Source organism: Manacus candei, unplaced genomic scaffold (genome assembly GCF_025592945.1).
Source record: "Manacus candei isolate 608988 ecotype Guabito, Panama unplaced genomic scaffold, ASM2559294v1 h1tg000050l, whole genome shotgun sequence".
In the NCBI taxonomy this organism is placed as follows: Eukaryota; Metazoa; Chordata; class Aves; order Passeriformes; family Pipridae; genus Manacus; species Manacus candei.
Window position 1 is genome coordinate 19,701,022 of NW_026138098.1, and position 14,131 is coordinate 19,715,152.

The following is a 14,131-nucleotide window of genomic DNA, read 5'->3' on the forward strand; positions in this document are numbered from 1 at the left end:
TCGTGAGGCACAGAGCACTTTGCAGCTGGATTTGCCAGAACACAAGTGGGCACAGGCAGCAATAACTTCCAACTGTTGTTATTGCTTGCTTCCTCTGTATTTGAAGGTTGGTGGCTCATAATACCCACATAGTCTCCCCTCTGGGCAGAGGGCCTCATGCTGAAAGTGCTAACAAAGTATGATTTGACTAGTTACTCTCATACACTAATTAATCCAGCACAGCACCTCAGGTCTAAAAGTACCACGAGTAAGGCACTTATGAGGTGGTTTTAATTTAGGTTGTTCTGCATATCTATCACTAGAAATTCACAAAAGCCCAGAGACCAGCTAGGCAAAGTGCCTGACAGCAAGGAAATTAGGAGCTTGGTTTGGTCACAGAGCAATGGTGGAAGGACACTGCGATCTGCAAAAGCCCCAGCCTGGCTCCTCTTAGCACGGTATCATGCAGCTGCTGCTGGCAGCAGCATGAAGGAAGATTATCAATGAGGTAACAGGGGTGACAGCATGTGATATTTGTTTACTTGATGAAAATACAAGACAACAGTATTAATAGTCTTGGAGTCGAGGTGCCAAGTGTGCAGTGTCACTGCTATGGGTTTATTTCTCTGGGGTAAGTTGGAGTTTGGAAGAAGCAGAGAGAGCTCTTCTGTTCCTAATGACAGCATCTTAATTATAGCAGGTGTTTGGTGTTTTCAGGGTGGGACTGTGAAATTGTGGGATTTTTAGAGGGCTGTGTGGAAATGGAGAGTGTATGTTGTGTATGGTTGCGTATGTACAGTTTTGATGTGTAGATATGCTGGCAGTGGGTGTTCATACAGTAGTGCAAAGACAACAGGGTGTCTGAGAAGCTTAGAGAAATACAGAAAATAAAGCATTGGAACATATGGATGTCTAGCCCTAAGGAAAGGGTTAGTTGTACACAGATTTGCAGATTTAGTGTATATAATGAGGGTGCAGTATGGTGTGAGTCACCATCCCATCAAAAAAAAAATGTGGATATGGCACTTACAGACATGGTTTAATGGTGAACTTGGTTGGACTTGGTGATTTTAAAGGTCATTTCCAACCTTAAGGATTCTATGATAGAATGAATAACTTTGGATGATGAAGAGAGTGGGATGTATACAGTGTGCTCGTGGGGGTAGATCTGTGCAGTGTGTTGGGTCAGTGTAGTATGTGTGTAAGAAGCACGTAGAAGAGCAGATATACCTGCAAACTGGAGTGGTTCAGAGGTGAGGTTACAGAGTGCAGAGCAGTTTGAGATGAAATGCTGTACATGTAGAGGTGGTGAGGCACACTGAGCTGTGCGAAGGTGAGCTGTGCAGGACTGCACACAACTGTGCCTGGCAGGAGCAGGACTGCTGTGCTGCAGAGCTATGGACGCTGTGTTGGACTGTGTGATTGTGGAAGGTTTTTAAAAGTACAGCTTGGAGAGCTGTGTAAAGCCTGTTGGCGTGAAGCTGGTGCACAGTGGGAGGACAAGTGCACTGAGAGGGCTGAGTGCAGGGTGAGAGGCAGGGCTGGAGTGCACGATACGGGGCAGGTGTACCAGCATTGGGGCACAGTGCAGGGTGCGGGGCAGCTATGCGGGCACAGGGGCACAGTGCAGCACAGGCTGCCCGGGAGTGCCAGGGCGGACTGCCGGGAGGGCTGAGAAGAGACGGGTGTACCAGGAGGGCTATGCAGGGACGGGGAGGTGTGATGGGGGTGCCGGGAGGGCTGTGCAGGACGGGGAGGTGTGATGGGGGTGCCGGGAGGGCTGTGCAGGACCGGGAGGTGTGCCGGTGGCTGGGGAAGGGGCGGGCAGCCCGAGCCGTGCGGTGGCGGAGGAGGCGGCGGCGCTGGGCAGGGTCGGGGCTCAGGCAGGATCGCGGCTCAGCAGCGCCGGTCGGGTCGGTGGAGCCCTGCAGAGCCGAGCCGAGCCGAGCCGGGGGGACCATGCCGTCCTACACGGTCACGGTGGCCACGGGCAGCCAGTGGTTCGCGGGCACGGACGACTACGTGTACCTGACCCTGCAGGGCACGTCGGGCTGCAGCGAGAGGCACCTCCTGGACAAGCCCTTCTACAACGACTTCGAGCGCGGCGCGGTGAGTCCCTTCCCCGGGGGCTGCCCCGCCGACGAGACAACGCGTTTGTCCCCCCGAGGTGCCTCGGGCCGGACCCGAGCAGGGCTGGGCTTTCTTTAAACTCTTGTCCCCGTGTGCCGGTGCTCTGAAGTGGGACACCGGGACTGAGATGCCTGCTGGCATTCCCGGCCACCCGTCATCCGCATCCCTGCCCTAGGTGGTGGTCATTCAGTCGTAGGGAAAGACATGGCCCTTTGGTCCTTGCTTACAACGGGCTTTCAGATCTCCTCGTACTTTGTTTACAAATACTTAAAAAAATGTGGGTGCTTCCTCTTGACAGGTGTTTAGAATCCATATTTACTAGTAGTCAGAACTCTACTACCTCCAAGAAATTAAAGAGGTAAGAACTTCCAGTGGGAGTTACAATGCCTGCCAAGGGAAATGTGTAGGGCAACTTCAGTGAAAGTTGAAAACCAGCTTGAATGTGTAAATGTGAGAATGAAATTGTGACTGGGCTATCAGCTATGCTCTTCTTCCTAACCTAGAATTCTGATATGTGTTGTGCCCCTCTGTGGTCTTATCACAGTATTAGGACTATCCATGTGTAATTGCTTATGCTGTAAGCACTGGTTTAGAATGGCATTTATTTGCCTATTGTCCACTGTGGAAATAACAGACTCAAGCCTTTTTTTCCCCCTCCCAAAATGTGTATTTCATTTGGAAACCTAATTCACAGTTTCCAGAAGATCTGGTGACACTGAAGCAACTTTGAAAGTTTTAAAGAAGTATTCATAAGTCACTTTGGAAGTGAGACCTACTTCCGCATGTGCAAGTGAGTCTTAGCTGTCGTGGTGCTGCTTTGCTTTAGGTATGTTTTTTTCAGCCATGGAGTTCACAACCTAAGCACCTGGTCTCTTCTGTGTTAGACATTGCAGATATGGTTACCAGAAGTCAGCATTTTGAGTAGATGTTGATGGCATGTGTAACTATGGTCCCTAGATATTTACCAACTGCTGCTATTAAAGTTAATTTTCTTTCATGATAAACGTTCATTAGTTTAGCCCCTTGTAACCTGAATCTCCCATATGGACATTCAGTCGTTTTTTCTCTCTTATCTGGTGAATAGTCATATACTTTAAGCAAAGCTGAACAACATTAGCAAGAGAGGTTGAAGGAGACCTTAGACTGTCCTGCAAATATAGGGTTAGTGTGCTCTCCCAAGAGAGCTGAGCCCTGCCTGGCTGAGGAGACAACCACCAGGGTTTCAACTTGCTCTTATTCCTGGGCTACAAAAGAGGGTTTCACTGTCTTTGAGACATGGCTGTGATGAAGAGCCTGGTAGTACTCTGAGCATCCAACTGGACTAGGAGATGACATGGTGTGAGCATTCAGTATATGTCCATCAGCAGTTCTTGAGCTGCAGTGGGACCAGGTCCAGTAGGAGCAGAGGTACATCCTGCTGGGCGAGGGAGCAATGAACAGAGGTTTGGGGGTCTTAGTAGCAGCAAATATGCAGTCGGTTTTTTCAGCACATATTTTTTGTGGACAATGAGAATAACTCTGCGTTCCATAAAGTGTCTGGCTCATGGAACACTTGCAGTACGATGTGCTAAGTTTTGAGTTTGAAGATGTTTTCTTGAGGAGCGCAATGTGTTTCTCCAGGCACCTGTTCAGGTTACATTTTGCACAGAACACTGTGAGTCTTACTAATATGTTGTGCAAGAAAAAAAGGAAAGAAAAGAAAAATACCAATACAGAACCAAAAAAACAAAACAAAACAAACAAACAAACCCACCCCCCAGACCCCCCCAAAATCACACAAAAAAACCCCAAACCCAAAAAAACCAAAAACAATGAAAAAAACAAACAAACCTGAAGCAGCCCAGAAGACTTTGAGGTTTGTTGGTTTGCAAAATGTAGCCACTGTTTTCACAGTTCTGCCTTTAGAGCTTCTTTCAACAACATCTCTATAATTTTCTCTTCTGCCAAGAGATTCACTTGTTAATACATTTGCAAAACCAAATGCACTTTTTAGCAGATGACTTGAATTGTGCCATATTATTTTGTAAGGCTTTGTCTGCTTTCCAGGTTTTTTTCTAAATGTGGGGCCAGGCTCTGTAGTTCCATTGTCCTGGTAATGTCTTCATTTGAATTATTGCAAATTGTGTATATTACTAGATATGATGAGGGTGGGCTTGGGTCAGTTCTGAGTAGGAGATTTGCATGCCAAATGTTGATTGAGGGAAAAGTATGTGGAAAAACCTGAAGGGATTTGCACAAGATTAGCTCAGTTGTAGTTTTTGTCTGACTTACTTCAAGTACTGGATGCAGTTGAAAGTCATGGCTGCTTTTCTTTGCTCTGTGTCTCTTGAGTAAATTTCTTTGGTGATGAGTAATTTCAAAGCAAGTGTTATGGTGTTACTCAGGTCTCTCCTTTCTTCCTGTTCTCCCTTCATCTGCTTTTTGTTTTTATTGAAAGAAATACACTCACAAGTATTTCCAGAAGAGAAATACAGTTCCTTCCACTTAAAAGTTTTTGCTTATAGAAAGAGGGGATGTCTGTGCCCTCCTTTTTCCAATATAATGGTAGTCAGTAGGAATTTCATCTCAAAAGGAGAATTTAGGTTTTGTGTGAGATTAAGTTGCTTGAACGGGATGCTACAGGAGGTTAGACAGTCCAATAGTCTTCATAGCCTTAATTAATTCTGTTCTCTCACTCTGAATTCAAACTGTATAAAAACTCATAGCATCTCTGGCTCACTGTGCAGTCATCTTGGTGTTTTAACAAGAGACCTCGTACAACAAATGTCATAGAAACCTTGAGCAACCAACTGTCAGTTCTTACCTGGACTTTGTATGCTGTCTCTAACCTGACACACCTTTGCTGCATTAGCAAAATTGTCATCTCAGGCAAGCCTGTGGCATTGCTGGCTTGGAGGAGCAGAAGCTGTGTGAGATACCAGGAGGGAGCCCTGCCTTTCAGAAGTACCGTTAAAATTGCAATTGTGTTGGTCATAAAAAGACTAAAAACCTTCAGGAGCATTTAGGTTAATTGCATGTCCTTTTTACATTACATCAACAGTAACTATTTCAGGGCCCTTGTAATATTGGCAAGTAGATTGTTATCAGAGGAATGAGTTTCTTCTGAAGATTGGCTGTCAGTGGGATATTTCTATCAACTCTTTGGATTGGATTCCCATTGCTCTTTAATTTAAATCTTACGTGTAGGTACATATAAGTATGACATTATAAGAAATCTAGAAATATATATCTGTAAATGTGGATTTTAAAAAATGAAATCTTCAGCTGAATCTTTAAAGGAGATGAATTTAAAAAAATGAAAGATATCTTGGGCAACAAGGAGTTAATGAGAAAATAAGACTAACTTCAGGCTTTCTGTGCCACGCTAATCACCTGGCAGCAATGGGGTTTTGTATGGATTTGAGCTAAAAATACTGCACTATATTTTCCCTAACCAGATGCTGGTTTTGATCACCTTATTCTTCCTCTTTATACAATTAGCCCTAGAATTGGAAATGAGTGAGAAGACGGAGCATAAAAATCTCAAGTAGCTGAATAAAAAGCAAATCTCATTCAGATGCAGTTTATCACTTGCTTCTGTATGTTATTGTATTAGTCTTTAGATGTTTGAATTCCCTTTAAAACGATGAACACAAACGGGTAATAATTCACATGTGTTTGTGGATTTGTTTGGACTGTGTCTCTGCAAGGCTTCCAGCTTCTGACTGCCAAATGCAACAAGAGCATGATAAAATGGAAGGAGAAAACTCATTTTTTGTTGTAATTGCAGAAAGAGATGCGCAAGCAGGAAGTGACTGACGTTGAGATAACATGGTATGACAGCCTGTGACGAGGGACTCTTCTGCAAAGTACCATCTGGTCCTGGAAAGATGTACAAAATTGCAGAAGTACTGACTAAGTGTGAAACCTGAGCCTGGTGAAGAGTTTATTGACAGTTTTTATTGAGAAGACCAGGAGTTGCAGGGAAATGAATATGGAATAGAAATGGTTCAAGTGCTGCCTGTTTCTGGAAAGAAGATTGAAGAATGGGAATCAGTCTGAGCATGCTCTCTGTGTTTTTCAGCCATCATCCAGAATTGTTTGTGCCAGTTGACAAGAGTGAAGCTGAGAATATTGGGTGTGGGCTGAAAGGCAAAGATGAGAGGTGTGGTGTTTCAAAGTGGCATTGTGGGAGGAAGGAATCTCCATTCACTTAGTCAGGAGTACAGGGGTAATTCCTGCAGTCACTGACAGTGATAGTTCTGTGTCAAGGCAGTTAATGTGATTTCTGAGAAAAGCCACTCAACATTTTTCAGTCTCCACCACTGGTTCAGAATCATGAATCATCAAGGGAATTAATTTATCTTTATACATTATCTTTTTAGCTGTTCCAGCATGGGATGGCAAGGTTGAAGAGCCTGCAGCATAAACTTTTTTAAAAAATGTTTAAAATTACTCTATTTATTTGCTTTACAGAAATAACTGTAGCTTTTCTGCTATGGAGATGCAAGGAAAAGTGATAAGCAACATTATAATGTGTTGCTTGAGATCTCTACTCTCTGAATTTCATCTCTCAGCTCACATCCTGGCAGACAGATGCTGTCATCCCAAGCTTTGCCAAGGACTGCTGTACTGTTTGTGAGGCAGTTTGTTACCACCTGATGTGTCTGGGTGTGCTGTTGACATAAACATTGCAAAATTTTATTTAAGACACGATGGGCTTCCTTTTTAAAAGAAACAGTTCAATGTCTTTTGCTTTAATATGGTGGGGAGAATATAGCTCAGACCACAAGAGAATGAAGTCTCTGATTGTAACCACATGAAGCTTAGGAGGGTCACTTGAGCAAGGTAGTCTTTGACTGCTGCTCCCATGATTGCCATACCCAATTCAGCTTTGTTAAGATGAGCACTTGGCTGCTCCCATATATCCTGAGCTGTTCAGACTTCTGGAGAGTGAGAATCGATTCCCATTCCCCTGAATTGCCTAGCACCACATGGTGTCTTACCAGTCATATTTGAAACAATTACTTATTTATTCCTGTGCTGGTAATGCTCAATAGTTCAGATGACACCAGAACTATCATTCGTAAGAGATATGTTCCTGTGTAACTTGCTCTAGGTGACCCTGCCTTGGCAGGGGTGTTGGACTAGATGGTCTCTGGAGATCTCTTCCAACCCTAAGAATTCTGTAATCTCTGTAGTCACTGTCCTAAATATGTCAGGCAATTTAGCAAGGCCCTTAGGTCAGCATTCATGACAGCTGTTGTGCTGGGTGGGAGTGCTCAGTGTGGGGAAGAAGTGCAGCATCATATCCTGACCATGTAGCTTCCACTTCTTCTGAAGCCCCGCTGGAGCCATCATCGAGAAAGGGAGAGTGTGGTATGCACTCACTTCCTCAGGCTGACGAGCTTGAGAGCTGCAGCCCCCAAACCTCAGCAAAGCTTGGTGTAGGGGCAGCACTGGGACTGGTCTCCTTCTCTCCTGGATCACTGAAAGACAACTAACTCAAGATTTCACGGGCCTGTCCCTGGTCAGGAGCAGGCATGGGAGAAGTCCTTTGAAGGAGCAGGTGTGGGTGGTCCCCATAGTTTTCAGTACCAGCAAAGACTGTGACCAGACCCTTAGCATGGAAAAGGGCTAAACAGACTAGCTACTGTGCAGCTCTGGGCTGAGGTCCCGCTGTGTTGCAGGAGTCAGGCCTCTCCAGAAGGAGCTAAGCCACATTTCCACACGCTGGCTTGTTTTATGTGAAAGAATGAAGTGCATCCAGAGCTAGATAGGGTTCTTGTGACCCTTGTTTTCAGTTAGCTACTTAAATTCCCTTGTACTTCTGAGCCATTAACATAAAATGTATCATTGTTCAAATCTTAGCTGTACAAAACCAAAATGTACCATTGTCCTCATTTTAAATATGGAGAACTGAAGAAGGATAGGAAGCAAAAGACAAAGGGGATCTAGGTGATCTGGATACTGTTCTTAGTCTGAAGTACATATAACCAACATAAAAAAGTCTTTAGATTCCTTGTCCAATGTTTTAATCTCATTATCATCTTTCCACTCCAATTGCATGAGTAGATGTGCCCTAGCAGTACCTCTTCCAGCTGTTGCCAAGAGAGAACAGTGGATGGTTTCATGGCCTGCATATTTTTCCCAGACTTGCAAACATTTCAAGGAGTAATACCATTTTTAGGTTGCATAAAAAAATGTTTCTCCGTTTCTGGAATGTTTTGCCTGTTCTTGTTTGTTCTTTTATTCATCTTTCTGTTGCATTGCAGTCCAATAATAGTGTCGCAGCGTATGACTCGGAGACAGCAAACTCGATGCTGAATCAGTTTATTAATGCACAGAGTACAGATTATATACCACATGTGTGTTTTAATCATTATTGAAAGATAGATTTATAGTTTTGGTTTTCTACATAGTCTAAATACTTAAACTCTAACTGGTGATCCTTATCTCTTTTTTGTGTCCACTCTTCCACATCATTCCTGTTCTTGCGTACGTACAGCATTCCAGCTGCTAGATCAAAGGATGGTCAAGACAGCTTGCAAGCAGTAGTTTCAGCTATGTTTGATTATGTACGAGTTGAGCGATAACCACATAGTAGGTCTTCCTTTTTTCACCCACCAGAACCTGGAAAGACCAGGTGTGCCTGTGTAATGCTGGTGATGCTTCCTGCGTGTGCAGCAGATCACTGACTGTATTCTGCTCTGCAGGTTGACTCCTATGATGTGACTGTGGAAGAAGACCTTGGAGAAATTCAACTAATAAAAATTGAGAAACGAAAGTACTGGTACCAGGATGACTGGTACCTTAAGTATGTCACTGTTAAAACACCAGTGGGTGACTATTTGGAGTTCCCATGTTACCGTTGGATTACAGATGAAAAGGAGGTTGTCCTTCGAGATGGAAGAGGTGAGAACCATAGGAAACCAGGTTTCCTGCAGAACATCTGGAATTCTTCTCTCTCTCCTTCCCCTTTTTCCATGTACCTCCCAATCATCTCTCTCGTATGGAGACGTACTTCCAGTCCCCTGCTGCATCCTAGAGAATGGACTTTCCCTACTGACTAGGAATACTTCCTGAGCAGCTTGTTGGTGTAGGCACTGGCAGTTGGGTTGGATATTTTGGGAAGCACATACAAGGAAGAATCCTTATGCTAGCTTGTTACACTGGTCTTGAATTTGAGGACTGACCCTAATGCCAAATTTTTGTCTGCTCCACATACCCATTGCTGAAGCCCTTTTGATCTAATTAGAATTAGTGTTCTGTGGTTGTTTCATGCTAAGGTCCCAAGAGGCCCATGATTAATTGCCTGTGAATTGTCTTGTTTACATAAGAGTGAAATAAAATCCCAAAGTAGACTGGTCAGCAGATGCAAGGACTGACTTGAAACAGAAGCTTACTTTTCACTCCTCTTTGCATGCTGTCAAGTCCAGGACAAGGCAGAGTGATGGATATGACTGCTGCAAGTACTGGTGACCAACTGAGGAAAGCATTTTCTCTGTCTCTGACTACCTACTTGCTGTGGTCAGGGTTGGGGCAGATATTTATGTTTGCTTGTTCCCCTATGTGCTACCTGGGGTAGGTTGGCTGATGTGGTGGTCTGCAGCATGAGTGCTTGAAAACAGCTGAAACAAGTTATGAGGTAGTAGAAAATAAATTTTTATCTTGCCCTTAAGTTTTTGGCTACTCCTGGCTGAGGAATTTTGTATTTGAAGCCTTTTGTCCTATAATTACAACTATGTATCTGTTTATTTTTGGTCTCCAGAAGCACTTCCAATTTTTCATAATTTGGTTTATAACAACTGTAACACTTCCATGGAAGACAGCTTTGCTTGGCTTTCAGAGTATGGTGAGGTTAAGAACAAGAGCAGCTAAAACCCTCTTGGTAACTTAAACACTATCAGCTGGAAACCATTAGCCATATATGTTATCAGCTGTGTTATCTCTGATATTTCCAGCCCCAAACCACTGTTGTCATGAAACTCCTGCTGGTTTTATCTGCCCTCTCATTTGTGTATGCAAAGTGAGTCTCATAGCTTGCCCTTTCTCTGATCACTAAGGAAGTCTCTGTGTTATTTAGTGGTAAGTTGAATTCATGGTCAGAAGAGCAAAATATCTGGAAATAAAACCTCTTTGTTTTTTCTTTCTGTTCTCATGGCAGGAAGATTGGACTATTGCCCCACGCTGATGGGGAGAGCACAGCTGTCTCTCAGGAGGGAGGTTCAGTGATGTTTCCTGGAGAGATCTTTTAGCAGAGAAGATGAGCTGGAACAATATTGTGGTTTCTCTTATTGATGAAAATTCCCTTAGATACTGAACTGTAAAATTAATTCCCATGACCCTCTTCAGACCATTTAACACTAGATACATACAGCAAGTGTCTACACTAGGAATCCAGGTTGTATATACAGTTGAGACAGATGTTCCTAGCTTGAGATAATTGCCCCTTGGAGGCACCAACTTAGGAACTTATCTCCTTCCACAGATTCTATTAAGGACCTGTGTCTCTACTCAAAGTACTAAATTGGATCATGAAAGCACTTTCCACAGAAACTTTGTAAAGGTATAGATCAAAAGTTTGAAGGTTTGAAAACTCTGCTGTCCTTCTCAACACCTGGGCAGTGGTGGTGGGGGAACCTCATAACCCTGTCTCTTTTCCCTGTTTCACAGCAAAGCTACCCCGAGATGACAAGACTCAGATTCTGAAGCAGCACAGACGCAAAGAGCTTGAGTCCCGTCAGAAAATGTACCGGTGAGTTTCCTGCTGCTCCCCAGAAGGTCCAGGGTCTGTTCTCATCAGCTCAGAGTTTGGGAGAGTATGTTCAGATTATCATATGGCTCTAATTACTCAACTCCTGGATAAGAGAAAGCATAAGTTACCATGTTGGCCATATCTGGTTTTTACTTAGGTGGAATTCACTCTTAAGTGATGATCATCCCAGTGCCAGGGACATTACAAGATACTTGAATCTCAGATAAGGCTGTCTGGAAGGCTTAAGTGGAAATTCAGTGATACTGTGTGTCCTCTGTGTGCAGAGGCACACAGTTGTGCTTTCAAGGAAGATTTGGAAGCATATTTCATTTGCCTGTTACGAGCGGTACTACAGTTTTGGAACATGATGTGAACATGTCAGCTCTGACTGGAGCTTTTTGGCTGCTGCAGCAAGCTACTTATAGTTGTTTCCTGCATTAGGGTGCAGTGGAAAATCTGTCCCTGTTTGAGTGGACTGGAATGTGCTAACAGAACACAGTTGTGATACCCACCCTAAAACTGTAATAGGTATTTTTTCCTAATCAGTGTCACAATGAGAAAATGCTGTCTTTTATAAACTAGTAACTCCAGAAGGCATTAGACGTTTCCTTCTGCAAGAAACATACACTGTTAAAATAACAAAAGTTTCTTGCACTTGCATCTCCTTATCATGAGAATAAGGATCAGGGTAGAGAGTCCATTCAGAATTGATGGGTTGAGGCTTGGTCCATGTGTTGTTGATATCATTTGAATAAGAAAGGCTCTTACTTACAAATTGCAGGAAATAGAGCAGAGAAAAATATGTTTCGAAAAGAGGTGTGACACAAAATTTTATTTATGTATGCAAGAAGGAAGGCAAAATCATTTGCAATTTCAGGGCAATAGCTATTTACAATTCAGATGCATAACTGATAACACACAATGCAGTCTGTGTGTAGCAGGCAGTTTGGAAATACCACTGAAACACTATTTTTACAGTTCACTTTCTGTTGTTTTGAAATAAAAATGGAGCAGAGAATGTGTACCATGACCATTAGGAGGTTGAGGAATTGAATCAAGGGTATCTGAGTCTCCTGGAGAGTGCCTTTTGAAGGAATCTAAATACATGTCTGAGTATTTTAGCTGCCGGATCTCAGTTCTGCAAAAATGCAGCCCCAAGAATGAGTGTGCATTGACACCTGTCTGTCTCTCTGTCCCCTCCCCCCCAATGCATTTGAAGCTAATGCCAGTTTCAGTCAAAGGTGACAAGTGTTTAAAAATACCGCAGATATAAGTTACTTCAAGCTTTGTGAGGGTAGATGGCCAAGCAGTGCTTGAGGATTCTGTAAGGTACTGGTAGGTATTGATGTGATGTAAGTCACTATTTTTGGCCTGAGTCTGCAAAAAATTTCCTTTATAGGGGCGAGTCACAGAAGCAGAGTAGGTAAAGGAAAGTCACAGCTCTCATGCTGGTAAGGTTATATGGTTGATCAAACCTCTTCTGTTCTCTCAGCTGGAAGGAGTGGCATCCTGGCTTTCCCCTGAGCATCGATGCCCATTCTCACAGTGAACTGCCTCGTGACATCCAGTTTGACAATGAAAAGGGAATTGACTTCATTCTGAACTACACTAAAGCGTAAGTGTTTGTGGGACTTCAGGAGTTTTTCAGAATCTCTTTTGGGGCAGGATATGGATCTGATCATGTTTTAGGTTTCACTGAATCTCAAAACTGGATTCCTTTCTCCCAGCTGGATCATTGCTCAATCAAAGTAGGAAAGAACTGAATGGATTTTTTATGTTATTTTATTTTTTAATTATCAATATTTAAGCTTTTCACAGTGGGCCCCTGGATTCTTGTTAGACATGGTTTTGGTTGTAGGTGGATGGAGGAAGCATTGGTGAAAAGCAGAAGGACTGTAGGCCCCTCAGACCTTGGGCTTTTGGCTTAGTTTTCAGCTTTTCCCCCTGGAGATACTTCTCTCTCATCTGACTGTTGTTGATAATCAAACCTTTCAGTCACATATGCAAAGAAGATGCTATCAATGCACCCTTGACATCCTGCTGAGCAGTTCATCAGTTCATCTGAGTGTTTTCTGCGTGGGACAACAAAGTCTCTGTCCACCAGCTTGCACATGTTATGTAATTGAGAAAAACATTGGATGACCATTGGTTGAGCCTGAATAATCAGTCCTGCAGAGCTCTGGAATATTACAGGGTCAATGAGGCAAATAGGACCTTTCTGACCTGTAAGTTTCCTTCTGTGCTGTCTCAAATGCCCAGGTCACATCCCAGTGTCTCAGATATTAGGTGGTGGGATAGTCTGACATGAGACAAGACTGGTGTTTACATGTCAGAGCATTCTGGGTGTTACATTTATGCGGTTGAATTCCACTACCAACAGAGTCAAATCCCATGGCTTGTTCCAAGAAAACGTACATGCTTGTTTTCTAATTTGGAATATTGGAAGCCTTAAAGAACAAATGTTTTTTTCTGTCTGTTTTAGCTCTGCTGTAGATTTCTTCCTCCCTCCTCTCTTCACCACACTAGGATCTGTTTTTCACAATAGAATGATGCTTTGTAACCTCAACAGTTTTTGGGTTTTTTTAGCAGAATGAATGTCCAGCAGGTGTGAACAGGATGATGGGTGTCTTTCTGCAGCACACATGGCTAGGTGAACCTCAATCTTTCAGAGCTAATTGGAATAAGGCAAATGAATAGCTTTGAAGAGTTGGGGTCTATAGCTTTCTGTCTCCTGCCAGCTAGGATGTTAGGAAAATGACAGAACAGACCAGAGAGTGTGTGCTTTTGTACCTTTTTAATGCAATATCAGAGAAGACCCCATGCGTATTTGTGGAATGCTCTGAGGTTCAATCAGGTGGAACAACAGTACAGCCTGTTCATCATGAAACAGACACAGGGGTGAGGCCATCCTGAAAAAGGGAAAATTCCATCGTAGTTATTGGGTTGTGCTTCTGTAAATAAACCTGTGGCAAAACCAAGAAGAGTTTCTAAGCAAGAGGTGAAAGGTGTGAAAATATGCAAAACCCCATGCAAGATCACTGAGATCTTTTTTTGCCCTGGCAATGGCATGTTATTCCAGACTTCTCCAGGTCCTGTGTTTTCCAAGAGCAGTTGATTCTAGCATAGTGTTAGCCAGTGCACAACACCTGTTTCCCAGCTCATATAGAAGATCTGAGTAATACAGGAGCAACAGCATCTGAATGCCAGAGATGAGAGGTTTGCCATTAGGACACATAACCAATTTGGAGGCTACATTCCCCTTCCAGCAATCCTATCTTGCCAGGC

General features: G+C 43.4%; 1 protein-coding gene across 4 annotated transcripts in view; it reads left to right on the forward strand.

Annotated features, from left to right (window-relative positions):
* Nucleotides 1-711: 711 nt before the first annotated feature.
* The window catches only part of ALOX5 (arachidonate 5-lipoxygenase), a 37,125-nt gene continuing 23,705 nt past the window's right edge, over nt 712-14,131 (forward strand). For 3 of the 4 annotated variants that reach the window (XR_007906722.1, XM_051800099.1, XM_051800101.1), the window contains exons 1-4: nt 712-2,088; nt 8,805-9,003; nt 10,765-10,846; nt 12,339-12,461. Coding sequence is in view for 3 of the 4 variants with exons in the window: in XM_051800099.1 (XP_051656059.1) it covers nt 1,585-2,088; nt 8,805-9,003; nt 10,765-10,846; nt 12,339-12,461 (908 nt within the window). In the remaining variant the exon portion in view is untranslated. The remainder of the gene's footprint in view (nt 2,089-8,804; nt 9,004-10,764; nt 10,847-12,338; nt 12,462-14,131) is intronic. The other variant, XM_051800102.1, reaches the window with a different exon arrangement.